The sequence below is a fragment of the Pteropus alecto genome, unplaced genomic scaffold, assembly GCF_000325575.1.
Source record: "Pteropus alecto unplaced genomic scaffold, ASM32557v1 scaffold74, whole genome shotgun sequence".
NCBI lineage: Eukaryota > Metazoa > Chordata > Mammalia > Chiroptera > Pteropodidae > Pteropus > Pteropus alecto.
The window spans coordinates 84,066-96,188 of record NW_006436291.1 but is presented as its reverse complement, the minus strand read 5'-3'; the positions used below and the strand labels follow the sequence as shown (position 1 = coordinate 96,188).

Sequence of the window (12,123 nt, the reverse complement as noted above, 5' to 3'; positions counted from 1 at the left end):
GTTGCGGCGCGCCGCAGGGCGCGCGGGTCCCGGGGCTGACTGGATCTCTGAGTCCCGGGAAGGCTCTTCTTCAGCTTTGTTCCCCGAAGCCTCACTTTCCACGTCTGTTTTTAAGAGGAAGTAATTCCCTGGACATTATTTGAGCGCTAACGGAAATAGAGATAGCAAAGCACTTTGCAGGTGTCTTCAGAACAGTGAAAGTGCCTGCTCTGCCAGACTGCTGAATGCCGGGCGCGGGGGGCAGGAAGTGGGGAGACCTGAGGTGTTTGAGGGTGTGCCGAAATGACCGGCCTTGGCTGTGTGCATGGAGGCTGAGGGGTGGTGTCGCCGTCATTGAGTGGAACGCAGCGGGAAAGGGAGTTTTGTTACTTTTGTGGGTGGTCTTTTTCCTGGTTAGGGGTGACTTCAGTGCTGTGAGAGTCGGTCCTCACAGCATCATCTCCACACGTCATGGAAGCCCAGTGAATTGGTTAGTTGGCATATCTGTTCTGCAGCCCAGATCAAGACCCGTAAAGGTTAAATATTTCACCCACAGTCACCCAAGTGTCAGGTGTGGTAGAGACAGGATCTGGCCTCAGATGGCCTGGTGTTTCTCTCTTGAGCCACCACTGTTGGACTTGAAGGAGGCACCCAGCAAATGGTCAGCAGTTGTCCTTACTTAGAGCACTTAACTCAGATGTGTTCTTTTTCGGTGGTTGGTGGTGGTGTGCCCTTCCTGACTGCCAGCTTAAATCTTCTCCCACCCTTGGCAGGCGGTGGACCCCTCGCCTTAGGTGTTCTTCTTTTTTCCAGGGCTGAAGAAGATGCAGAGCAGCCTAAAGCTGGTGGACTGTATCATCGAGGTCCATGATGCCCGGATATCCTTTGGTTGTTGTGATACTGGAATTTATTATGAGAAATGCATATTTGGCCTTTGTCCCCATTCTTGGCACAGAGCTCCTAAAACACTTGAATTTCCTAACTGCTGAGAGGGATAAAAAGTGTATTTTGTTACGTTAATGAGGTGACTTTTGGGAAGCTCCTAGATCACTTAAGGATGGGGGCTGATTGCCAAGGGAACCAACCCTGATGCGAGAGGGTTGGAACTTTCGGCCCCAACCCCTGACCTCCAGGCAGGGAGGGGACTGGAGGTCGAATTGATCGCCAGTGGCCAGTGATTGAATCAGTCACACCTGTGTAATGAAACTTCCCTGAACACCCAAGCAGACAGGGTTCTGAGAGCCCCCTGGTTGGTGGACACAGGGAGATGCAAGGCGCGTAGAGCCTGAGAGGCAGAAGCTCCCTGTTGCCCTTTCCAGACCTGGCCCTGTAAGTTTTTCTGACTGCTGCTCCTGAGTTACTTTTTTACCATAAACAGGTGATCTGGAGAGTAAAACATTTCTGTGAGTTCTGTGACCCACTTTGGCAAATTAATAGAATCTAAGAGTGGCGGAGGGTGGTCATTGGAACTTCCAATTCATAGCCAGTTGGTCAGAAGCACAGGTGACAACTTGGATTTGCAGTTAGCTTCTGGAATGGGATGGGGGCAGTCATGAGCCCTTAAGCTGTGGAATCTGATGTCATCTCCAGGTAGCTGGTGTCAGAATTGAGTTGAATGGTTGGACGCCTAGCTGGTGTCCAAGAATTGCTTGGTGGCGCGGGAACCCACTCTCCCATTGAACTGGGTGCAGAATCATGGTGGTACAGGGGAGGCCCTCCAGGCAGTGCTCAAGGCAGCAGGAAGCATTCCTGGTATCTGGTCCCTGCTCCGGTCCAGTCAGCCACCACAGTGGCCAGCAGCAGCCTCACCTGTCATAGTTATTGGTATTTAAAGCAGTGGTTCTCACCCCTTGTTAACACATTAGAATTCCCCCAGGAGGCTTTTAAAATTACCAGTCTGGGTTCCTCTCCAGGCCAGTCACTCTGTGGTGTAGGGTCAGGCCCATGTGTCTGGAGCCCCCCACTGGTACACGTGAGCATCATTCGTCTCAGACCTGCCTGCGCCTGGCGTGCCCAGCGGCAGTATTCTCTAGGGGGGACGTGAAATCCTGATTCAGGTGTCCTTGCCACCCAGGCTCTCCACCTGTGTCTGAGGCGTTAGTCAGCAAGGTGGCTGGTCTCGCTCCCTAATGAGAATGCTTTGTTGAACTGTTTTTGTTTTCTTTGAGCCACTTTTAGGTTCTCCTTTTATGACGAAAGTTGGAGTTACCATCTCTAGGTTGAAGGATGAGGGACCATTTTCACGATTTCAAAGGCTTGTTGAACTGTGATAAAGTAGCGAGTTTCTTAACTGTAGGTAAAGATTTCCGTTCATACAATGTCCCATGCTGGTCACAAGTGTTCACTGGTGATTATACGTCGATTATTAGAAAGTCGTCAAACCTGTAGGTGTGACTCAGTGTCCTGTGATGGGGGACAGCTCTCCTTTCATTCTCTAGACCTTCTGCCTTGTCACCCAGGACGTGGCGGGAAGCCCTAACGCCGGACAGCAGCCCTGCGCGGGTTCTGGGGGCTTTAGTGTTCTGGGTCAGCACAGCGTTGGTGAACCTGAGGGAAGGGTGCGGTTTATGGAAAGTTCCTTTGTCGTGTGGGTGAGGACACAGTGGCTAACTGGGGTCCTAGACCTACACCCTAGGCATGCTGGACTCAGACAAGATACCAGGAAGGGGCTGAGTGCTCAGAAGATGAAATAAGGCTTCCCCTCCTGCCTGTGTTAGTGGCACACCCGATGGGACCCTACAGTAAGCCCCATGGGTCCCTGGCTGAGGGGGAGAAGGGCCTGGCGATGGTAGTAAGGAGGCGAAACCTTTAGTGACTGTCTCCATCGGGTTACACAGAGGTGGCAGTGGTGGTTTGAGATGCTCTAGTTACAACGCCATGGGTGGCACTTTTTCAAGTGGTCATTCATTTTGAACTTAACCTACATTGGCAGCTTAACAACAGTTGTAAAACCTTCCAGCACGCGTTGTTTTCTGATTTTGTTACCACTGTTCCTGTTTGAGAAGCCACGTGAGAGCTACTGCCTGCCTGTCTGCCTCTCGGCTGAGAAGCAGCCTGTGCTGGCTCTGTGGCCGGGGGGCCCTCACGGATGGTGTACCTTTTCCCATGGTGAGGGCTGCGAGGCTGGCTCCCTCCTCTGCGTCAGTCCCTTCCGAAGGCGGTGTTGACCTGGTCACGGGGCAAAGTAAATGGACTGCCTGGTGCAGCTCGGAGCTTTTGCCTTAACATCGCCACATCCCGCTTTCGGGCCGCAACCCTCTGTTTCAGGAGACCCTGGGGATTAAGCCGCACGTGCTCGTCCTCAACAAGATGGACCTGGCAGATCTGAGCGAGCAGCAGGTAAAGGCCGTCACGCAGACACCGTCAGGTGTCGCAAGGAGCCGCCACAAGCTGACTCAGGCAGATGCCCGGCAGCGCCCAGGCCGGCTTGCTCTGCACGGTGCCCCTTTGACATGCTTCTCTTTAATCTGGGTTACCAAAGTATGCACCTCCCGGGGGAAGTGCCCAGGTGGTGGCTTCTGGCTCTTTGTGGCTGGGAGCACTCCAGGCAGCACTGTGGAATAGACTTTCACATTCCATTTCATTTTAATCACCTGAAGTTTTAGTGGCCGTGTGGCCGCAGGCCTAGATAGCACTGGCCTGGCGGTCTCCCGCGATGGCTGCGTTTGCCCTTAGGCGTCCACATTCCTGAGGGCATAGCCTCCCACACCCCCCAGCCTGGCTGCGGACTGCCTTCTGCACCGTGTGACCTGGAGGACTGGGGAGGCCCAAAGTAGCTAACGGAGTTCTCCAAAGCCAGGCAGGGTCAGTGGACTCAAGTTACCAAGTGCAGGGTATGTCCCACGTGTCCCAGAGGTCAAAGCACTGGGGATTCTAGAATGTTATTTATGAAGTGTGCATCTCTGTCCTTCTTGCTCTGTCTTCAACGCCTTTGCAAAGAGGGGTGTCAGAATGTTGAGTTCTGGCTTTTCAAGCCGTTAGGGTGCAGTTTTCCTTTTGCTGCAGCAAGAAGAATGTGCTCCAGGCTTCCTAGGTGATATGCTACGCTTGAGTTAAACTCCAGCCTCAAGCCTCTGCCACAAGGTTCCCCAAGAGACATCGGATACTAAAGCCACTGCTCTCCGTTCACTAGAACCTCAGCAGGAGGCCCCCCGCCCTGGGCCCTGTCTCACTGCGCGTGCTCCCGTTTCTGAGTGTCTAAGCCTCTGGGCTCGGGGAGGCTGTGCGGGTTCACTCCATTTGCAGGCATTAGCACGTGTCCTCACAGGCTTGCAGCTGAGTCTCATCAGCAATTGCTTCTGTCTTTAAATGCTAATTTTCGCAGAGTACTGGGCACATGGTTACCTGGCAGGGACCCACCAGGGTCTCACCTGATTGGGAGTCAGCAGGACCGTTTCCTTTGCTCCTCCTGTGAGGTGCTGCTGCGGCCGAGGTTTTGGAGAGGAGACGTCCCCAGTGGTGGTCCTCCATACACTGGGTGGTTCGTCCCATTTGAATTTATACACTTCAGAGTGTGCCTTCAAATATGTCTTTGTTTTGGTCTGTATTTTAATCTGCATCGTAACGGACAACTAAAATACATAACTAAAACTAACTGAATTAATGTGACTTTTTTGTTCATTTAAGTGTTAATCATGTTTTTAGGTCCGTAGCTAACCAAACAGTACAATACTGGTTTTAAAAAATACGCTTCATAAGCTGATTTCACTGGATGTTAAGATCAGTAAACTCAGATTAACTTTCGGGCTTTTAAAGTGTTCCCTGTGCTTCGTGATCAGGGTGGGTTCCGAGCTTCAAGTGGAGTTCACTTGGTGAAGCTCGTCAGATGCACAGAGCAGCGCGGATACTAAAGGAGGACCAAACCACGTCATTCCTGTCCCGGGTGTGGCTTCACGATAACCTAGTTTAGCCTCAAATGACAAGTACTGGAGTCCCCTTTTTTTTTGAACCTGGAACACAGATTGAAGAGGGGCCAAAAGGCAGCTCAGCCCCTGGCCCTGGGCCCTTCCCTCCTGTCCTCTCTCATATGGAGCCAGCTGCCCTAGGCAGCCCTCCTCCGAAGTCCCTTCACAGCCCACACTGTCCCCGGTGCTCCATTGCCGGTGCCTGCGTCTGCCACCTGTGCTGCCTGGCCCCCCTGCATCCGCAGCTGCAGAGGCTCTCAGCCGAGAGTGTGCCTGGCCGGGGGGGCCTGGGATTCTGGCATATCGCGCCACCCACATTTTTATTAGCATTTAACATGAATGTCTCTTGCCTTGCTTCTCTCTTTCAGAAAATTATACAACACTTAGAAAGAGAAGGCCTGAAAAATATCATTTTTACCAACTGTGTAAAAGATGAAAATGTCAAGCAGGTAGGCTTTTTTTTTTTTTTAATACTCTAATGCTTCTGCTTAATTTCCAAGAAACAGTATGAACGATTTTATGCTTTCATAAGAAGTGGAGTTTTGGAGACAAGTCTCAAATGTGCTGGGGCTCCTGGGGCACACTTGTCTCCTGGTGCCAAGAGCAAGTGGGCGCTACGCAGCCGTGATGGGTTTGAGAGGGCCCAGGGGCAGGCCGCACCTGCCGGTCCAGTTCTGAGCATGGGAGCCCTAGGGGAGCCTAGGGCTTAATTTTCCCCAGTTGCATTTGGAGACTTTCGCTGGCTGACGTGCATCTCTGCTAGAAGGTGCTTGTAGTTATAGATGTCATCCTCCTGGGCGACTGTTCTGCTGTTCGTGGTGGAGGAACAGAACAGGGCACAGGTGACCACCCTCTCCCCGCCAATGCGGTCTGAGCCTACGATGCGGACACTGGCTTTTTGATGTGGACACTGGAACTGAGGTGGGAGTGGTTCCCGCACACGCATGCCTGTGTGCTTGGTGTGTTGCAGATCGTCCCCATGGTCACTGCGTTAGTTGGGAGCAGCTACCGCTATCACCGAGGCGAGGTGGGTTCGTGGGGCCCTGTGCTGGTCATGGAGCCCGTGGCTCACCTGCCAGGCAGAGCTGCGCACGTTCCACGGTGGGCTGTGGCCCGAGGATGGTGCGGGCACGAGTCTCTTGGCATGAGCCTGGCTGTAGGGAGGGTGGGGCCCCATGGCGTGCGCCTGGTGGGGGGCTGGGCGGGGGCGGCTGTGCCCAATCCCCTGCCTTTGTGCCTCTGCAGAATGCGGAGTACTGCATCATGGTGATCGGGGTCCCCAATGTGGGCAAGTCCTCACTCATCAACTCGCTCCGGAGACAGCACCTCAGGAAAGGTACTGCCAGCCGCGCCAGCTGACACGATGCTTCTTCCTAGAGCGGCCGCTCTTGCCTGAGACAAAGGTAGCCGAAGCCCACAGGTCCTGAGCTGTCTTTCCACCAGAGGACCCAGGGAGCCGGCCGCCATGCGGTCATAGTGACACAGTCGCCCGGTGGACGTGCCATGCTCTGCTCTCGCCCGCGCCTTGGCTCTTCAGAGCGTTTCACGTGGGGCGGCTTTCTGACCTTTGGTGGTTTAGTCCCTGCACCTACCGAAGTCCTTAGATCAGTCGTGCCTGGAACGCCGCACGGCTGACAGGTCTGGTGTGGGGTGGGAGGCGCTCCCCCCGCTCAGCCCTCGGGGGCTGTGCGCTGCCCTCCCGGGGCCTCGGGGGTGCCGCTGGTTCTCTGGCCGTGACGCAGGCACACAGGCGTCCACGGCGCGCTCGCTGCGCCGTCTCGCTTTCTGAGCACTTTGAAGTTTGACACACATTCGCACGTGTTCTTTATTAACGCCTTCCGGCACGCGACTCAAGGGCTGCAGATTGCGCTGAGCCGTTGTGTGCGGGCGGCGTGTTTGATGCTCACTGGGGCGTGGTTGGTTATCTGTTCTTAAAGTTTTTTTCCTTTAATTGTAGCTTAAAAAAAAATTGGTGGCATCAAGTTGTGCAACCATCAGTGTTTCTTTCCAGATGTCTGTCATCTTAGACTGAGGCTCTGCAACCTTAAATACTGTCCCCCCGCCCCTCAACCTCGGCACCCTTGCATCTGTTTTCTGTCTGTGCATCTGTGAAGCCCTAAGACCTCATCTGAGTGGCATCACATAGTACCTATCCTTCCGTGGCAGGCTTGTTTCAGCATGATGTCCTCTAGGCCTGGCCACGTTGTAGCAGGTGTCAGCGTGTCCTTCCTTTTTGAGGCTGACAGTATTCCATTGTGTGGATGGACCACCTTAGCACATCCGTTCAGCCCCCAGTGTTCACGCCTGCCCTTTATGCTCGAGTTCATTCGGCAGATGGTTCTGAGTCCGCTGACGACACACCCTGAGCTGGTTGCCGTAGCACAGGCTGGCACCTGGGTCAGTTCAGCCCCACAGCCAGGCCTGCGGTGGGCAGCGCTGTGGGGCAGATCTACAAGGTGCAGGCCTGGCCCCAGGCGAGGGCCTAGTCTGGGAGCAGAGGGGGGCCTGCTGGAAGGGGCAGCTTTCTCTGATCTTCACAATCAGGCACTCACCTTCATCTCTCCCTAGGGCTTAGAGTACCTTTCCAGGCATCCGGAACGCACATTCCGGAACCTGACTTAGAAAGGGTCGTTACTGTGAGCTGGTTTGGGCTTTCGTGGGCTTCCACGTGCTCCATTGCTTATTCTGTGCCATATATGCCAGGCCTGTGAGTTCAGTATGTATTTGACAGCTCTTTTTATCCTGCAGGAAAAGCCACCAGGGTGGGCGGCGAGCCTGGGATCACCAGAGCTGTGATGTCCAAAATCCAGGTAGGGGCCTCACTCGGCTGCCGGGCCCCAGGCTCCGTGTGCACAGACCCATCTCTGTCCACACTGCTACATGCCGGGCTCCGCATTGGGCCTTACGCCAGCCCTGTGGGGGGCACACTGAGCCCTGTTGATGGACAAGGAAACAGGCACCTGGGACAGGGCCAAGCCGGGTGGAGCCACAGCTCAGTTTCTCCACATGATCTCTCTTCACCCTGGGAGCAGAAGAGGGGCTGTCGGGGTCGTTGCTTTTATTTATTCTCCACGTGAAGTGGAACCGAGTCCCGTGGGGAGGCTGGAAGCTGGCGAGAGCGACAGCTGGCAGGGCAGGTCCTGGGCCTCCTGTGCGTGGCTCCCTGAGCGGCCATCTGACTGCCTGCTATGCCTGCAGGTGTGTGAGCGGCCGCCGATGTTCCTGCTGGACACGCCTGGGGTGCTGGCTCCTCGGATCGGAAGCGTGGAGACGGGCCTAAAGCTGGCACTGTGCGGTGAGCTGGGGCTGCCTTCTGCCATGCCGCCGGCAGGCCCAGTGAGGGGGCGTCTGTGCCCGTTCGCCCTGGCCACGCTTGCCCCTGCAGCCATGCCCGGAGAGGCCCCGTCCCATCCTGCTGGGCAGACGGGGCAGGGTGGCCTCCTGGGTGCTCACCGGCTGTCTGCTTCCAGGGACCGTGCTGGACCACCTGGTGGGGGAGGAGACCCTGGCCGACTACCTCCTCTACACCCTCAACCGGCACCAGCTCTTGGGGTGAGTGCGGGTTGTGGGCCGATCCTTCCTCTCGCTGACCAGACACAGTTGGAAAGGGACCCCCTGGGGTGTCGCAGATGACAGCTGTCTGCAGGCCTTCAGAGCGGGTGTTTGACACGTCCTGACACACACGGGCACATCTGTGAGCCCTGCACAGTCACGGAGACTGCAGGTTTCTCGTGCTGTTTCGTGATCCTCCCTTCTCCCCCTTCTGCAGTCACCGAGTCACGCTGCAGTCACCCATAGTCACGGTCACCCACAGCTACACCATAGTCACCCTTGGCTGCAATGTGGTCACCCACAGTCACACTGCAGTCACCCACGGCCATGCTGCGGTCACCCACCCGCACGAGGGGTCATCTGTGATGCTGGGAGTACCCTTGCTGGCTGGCTTTGGCTCCCTGTGGTGACAGTGGCTCTGTGCAGGTATGTGCAGCACTATGGTCTGGATGGAGCCTGTGATGACGTGGTGAGCGTGCTGAAGCGCGTGGCCGTCAGGCTGGGGAAGATGCAGAAAGTGAAGGTGCTCACGGGCACAGGTGAGACGCGGCGCCTTGTCTCATCTGGCCGGGCTTGGGGACCATCCCAGTGAGCGGCCTGCTGTCTGGGGGAGGACATTGTGGGGAAAGGAGAGGCTCTCGAGGGGGAGGGGCTCTTGCCCATCCTCCCTGCTGCAGGCCTGAGCAGTGCCGGGTGCACCTTGTGTCCCACGCCTTCCTCCTGCAGCCTCGAAGTCCCCAGGTACTAGAGCTCCACAGGTACCTAGCTCAGGGTCCCTGAGGGTGATGGAGAGGTGGGCCCGCCCTGCATGGGGGTTCTTCCTTACCAGACCCTCCCATCTTCCCTAGGTGATGTGAACGTCATCCAGCCCAACTACACTGCAGCAGCCCGTGACTTCCTGCGGACCTTCCGCAGTGGGCTGCTAGGCCCTGTGATGCTGGACAGAGACATGCTGCACACGCCCCCAGCAGACCCCTGAACTGCTGCGGCCAGTGGGGGCCTCCCTCGTGCCTGGCCCTCAGCCCCAGGGATGGGCAGCAGCCCAGATCTTAGCACCCTCTTCCAGGGCTGTCCACTGGTCACTGTACACTCAGGTCTCTGCTCCAGGAAGGAGGCTGTGCCCTCCAGCCGCTCCACAGCCAGGCCAGCTGCTGGTTCCGGAGGCGGGGCCTGGGTGTGGACAGCAGGGCTGCTGGCATCCCCGAGCAGTCCTGCGTGCCTGGCCCAGTCAGGACGCTCACTAGGTCTTAAGGAAAAGCTAGTATCGTCCTAGGAGTGAAGCTGTGACCTGTCATTTCAGGTTTTAAATTAAAAGGCCTGTCTCAATCGGCCAGTTCCTTGTGTACCCGCACCAACTTAGGTCCCTGTGTCAGGGCTCCCTCTCCAAGGAAAAGTGGAGGGTGAACCGGTTAGTGACCGAGGGCGTCAGCCCTGGGCCCTGCAGTTAAGGGACAATCGTGGCCAGCACAGTGTTTATTTCACAGCGCCACTGAAACGTGCACACGGGTGAACAGGTGGCTTCGGTACCTGGAGCAGAACCCAAGGACTGGCCTGTCCCTCGGTGCCCTGGGGGCCACCCTGCTATGGCCCTGCTGCGGACCCGCTGGCAGGGTGTCCGTGAGGTTGGTGGAGACCCAGGGGTCCAGGTCACCGACACTGTTCCCAGGGCCACCTCCCGCACTGTCCAGGAGGTGTGGCCCTGCGGCCTGCATCTGGGAAAGGGCAGAGGCAGGAGGGGGCAGCCACCCCTGGCCAGGAGCTCTGGCTGCTCCCTGTCGGGGTGGCCTGGCCTTCCCGGGGGTCCTGTCTCCACCCGGAGGCTCTTCTTCCCGTAGGCGGGGCTGTGGGCTCCTCCACCCATGTGGCTTCCGCACACCCCATGCCAGCCATTGATCTCCCCAGATGACCCACCCGGAGTGCTGTCTCTCTCCTGTCAGAACCCTGAGCGCACGGGCGGGAAGGGTGAGATCTGGGGCTGCACCCGGCGCCAAGCACGCCCCGGGCTGGGGGTGAAGAGAGCTCTCGGCTGGAATGCTGTTTCATGAGCAGTCGACGGCTTGCTATGCTGTGCAGCCCGTCGTCCGGGTGGCTGGGCCCACAGTCCCGGGCCCTGAGGGCTCCCTGTGCCACACTTTCAGAGTCCCATGCCATCCGTGTAGCGAGTAGCAGACGCTGCATCCGAGGCCCTGGGCAGGGCTTGACCACAGCTCACTGGTCTTTGACAGCATCGAGCTTGTCTGGAATGGACAGAGGAGTGTCTGGGCTTGCCGTGCCCCAAGAATGATGGCAGTGTGGACGTGGGGGACCGCCAGGAGCTTCGTCCCGTGGCTCAGTGTGTCAGTCTGTAGAGAAAAACACGTGGTCTGGGGTCCTCCCAGAGACCCTAACCAGAGCCGGCCGTGGGGCAGCAGAGGGAGCGGGGGCTGCTTCTGGCACTGCTGTGCTGCAGCTGAGTCCAAAGGCCCCGTGGTCCGGTGGCCGAGGGCATGTCCTGGAGGCTCCTGCAGAGCACCAAGGGGGTGAGGTCCGAGGAGCCAGGCCCAGGAGTGAACCTGCCTCGGGACTATGGGTGTCGGAGCCTGAGGACGGGTGGAGAGCCCAGGCCCCTGGGCTGAGTGCACCGATGCGGTGGCTCGAGGGACATGGACTGTCCTTATTCATAAGGTCAACAAACCTGTGAGGACTTGCCTGGCGTTTCCCTGGAAGCCACCCTGGGCGTCCGCCCTGTCCCCATGACATCTGCGGCTTCGGACAGCCTGCTGTGGCGTCTGGGGAGCGTGGCCTCCTGGGCGCTTCCCTCTGCTGAGCAAGGCTCTCATACCTGTGTCCTTGCTGGTGCTACTCGGTCATCCTGGCCTTTCTCCAGGGACCTGCCTGTGGCCGCGTCCGTCCCCTCCACTCTCGCCACCCTCTGAGGGTGCTGCTGCCGGGACCACTGCGGGCTGAGCCAGGGAGGGCTTGTCCTGTCAGGTGCGGGCTCTGGGTGTGGCTGTGCCCCTGAGTTCATGAAGCCAGAGCTCTGGGAGTTTGAACATCGCTGTCTCCAGAAGGCCTGGAAGAGCTCAGCGGCCGGTCACGACTCAGAGCCAGGTGGCACCAGGGAGCCCCGGCAGCGGGTGTCACCGAGCGCCTGCGCAGAGGGGACACGGCCGGGGGCCCGGCCTCCTGGGGGTCACCAGGACCGCTGTGGGCAGGACCGGGCTCTGAAGCCCACAGTCCGCCGCTTCTGTACCGTGGCGGGCACCGGCCTCTGTGCTTCACCTGGGAGTCAATCTGCTGCCCTGTCCCCGGGTCGACCCCTTTGGCCTGTTCTGGCAGCTTCTGTGCGGCAGGCTGCTGCAGCCCTCGGGGCCCGCCCCTGCCTGCTGTCAGCACTGTCCGCCCGCCTCAGTTGTCCAGGGTGGGTTCTGGGGACACGGAATGGCCTGAGCAGCCTGGTCTTGGCACCTGTGTTGGGCAGCTCTGGAGAGAGGTTGGGGGCAGCTGGCTAGGCCAGTACGGAGACCACAGGACGCTTGCCTTTCTGCCCGGGAGGAGCCAGCCTCCAACTGTGGGCGGGGCCTCTCGGCAGAGGCCGCTGAGACCCTGGCGGGTGGAAGTGGGGGCCTGGGGTGGGGGGCTGGGCAGGGCGGCGAACAGGAGGTGGCCCTGGATCTCAGACGAGAGAGGCTGCAGCTCTCGTCCAGAC

General features: G+C 58.0%; 1 protein-coding gene across 3 annotated transcripts; it reads left to right on the top strand.

Annotated features, from left to right (window-relative positions):
* The first annotated feature begins 6 nt into the window (after positions 1 to 6).
* MTG1 (mitochondrial ribosome associated GTPase 1) lies at positions 7 to 9,786 on the top strand. 3 transcript variants are annotated; one of them, XM_015590179.2, is made up of 12 exons: positions 136 to 469; positions 793 to 857; positions 3,214 to 3,318; positions 5,252 to 5,332; positions 5,666 to 5,725; positions 5,854 to 5,910; positions 6,129 to 6,219; positions 7,632 to 7,693; positions 8,082 to 8,178; positions 8,354 to 8,435; positions 8,862 to 8,974; positions 9,284 to 9,786. In XM_015590179.2, the coding sequence occupies exons 2-12, from the start codon at positions 804 to 806 to the stop codon at positions 9,412 to 9,414; spliced, it is 933 nt and encodes a 310-aa protein (XP_015445665.1). In that variant the 5' UTR covers positions 136 to 469; positions 793 to 803; the 3' UTR covers positions 9,415 to 9,786. The 3 variants fall into 3 exon arrangements, with proteins under 3 accessions (XP_015445666.1, XP_015445665.1, XP_024903322.1); XM_015590180.2 differs by lacking the exons at positions 136 to 469; positions 5,666 to 5,725 and adding an exon at positions 7 to 120; XM_025047554.1 differs by having other exon boundaries at positions 137 to 857.
* The last annotated feature ends 2,337 nt before the right edge of the window (positions 9,787 to 12,123 follow it).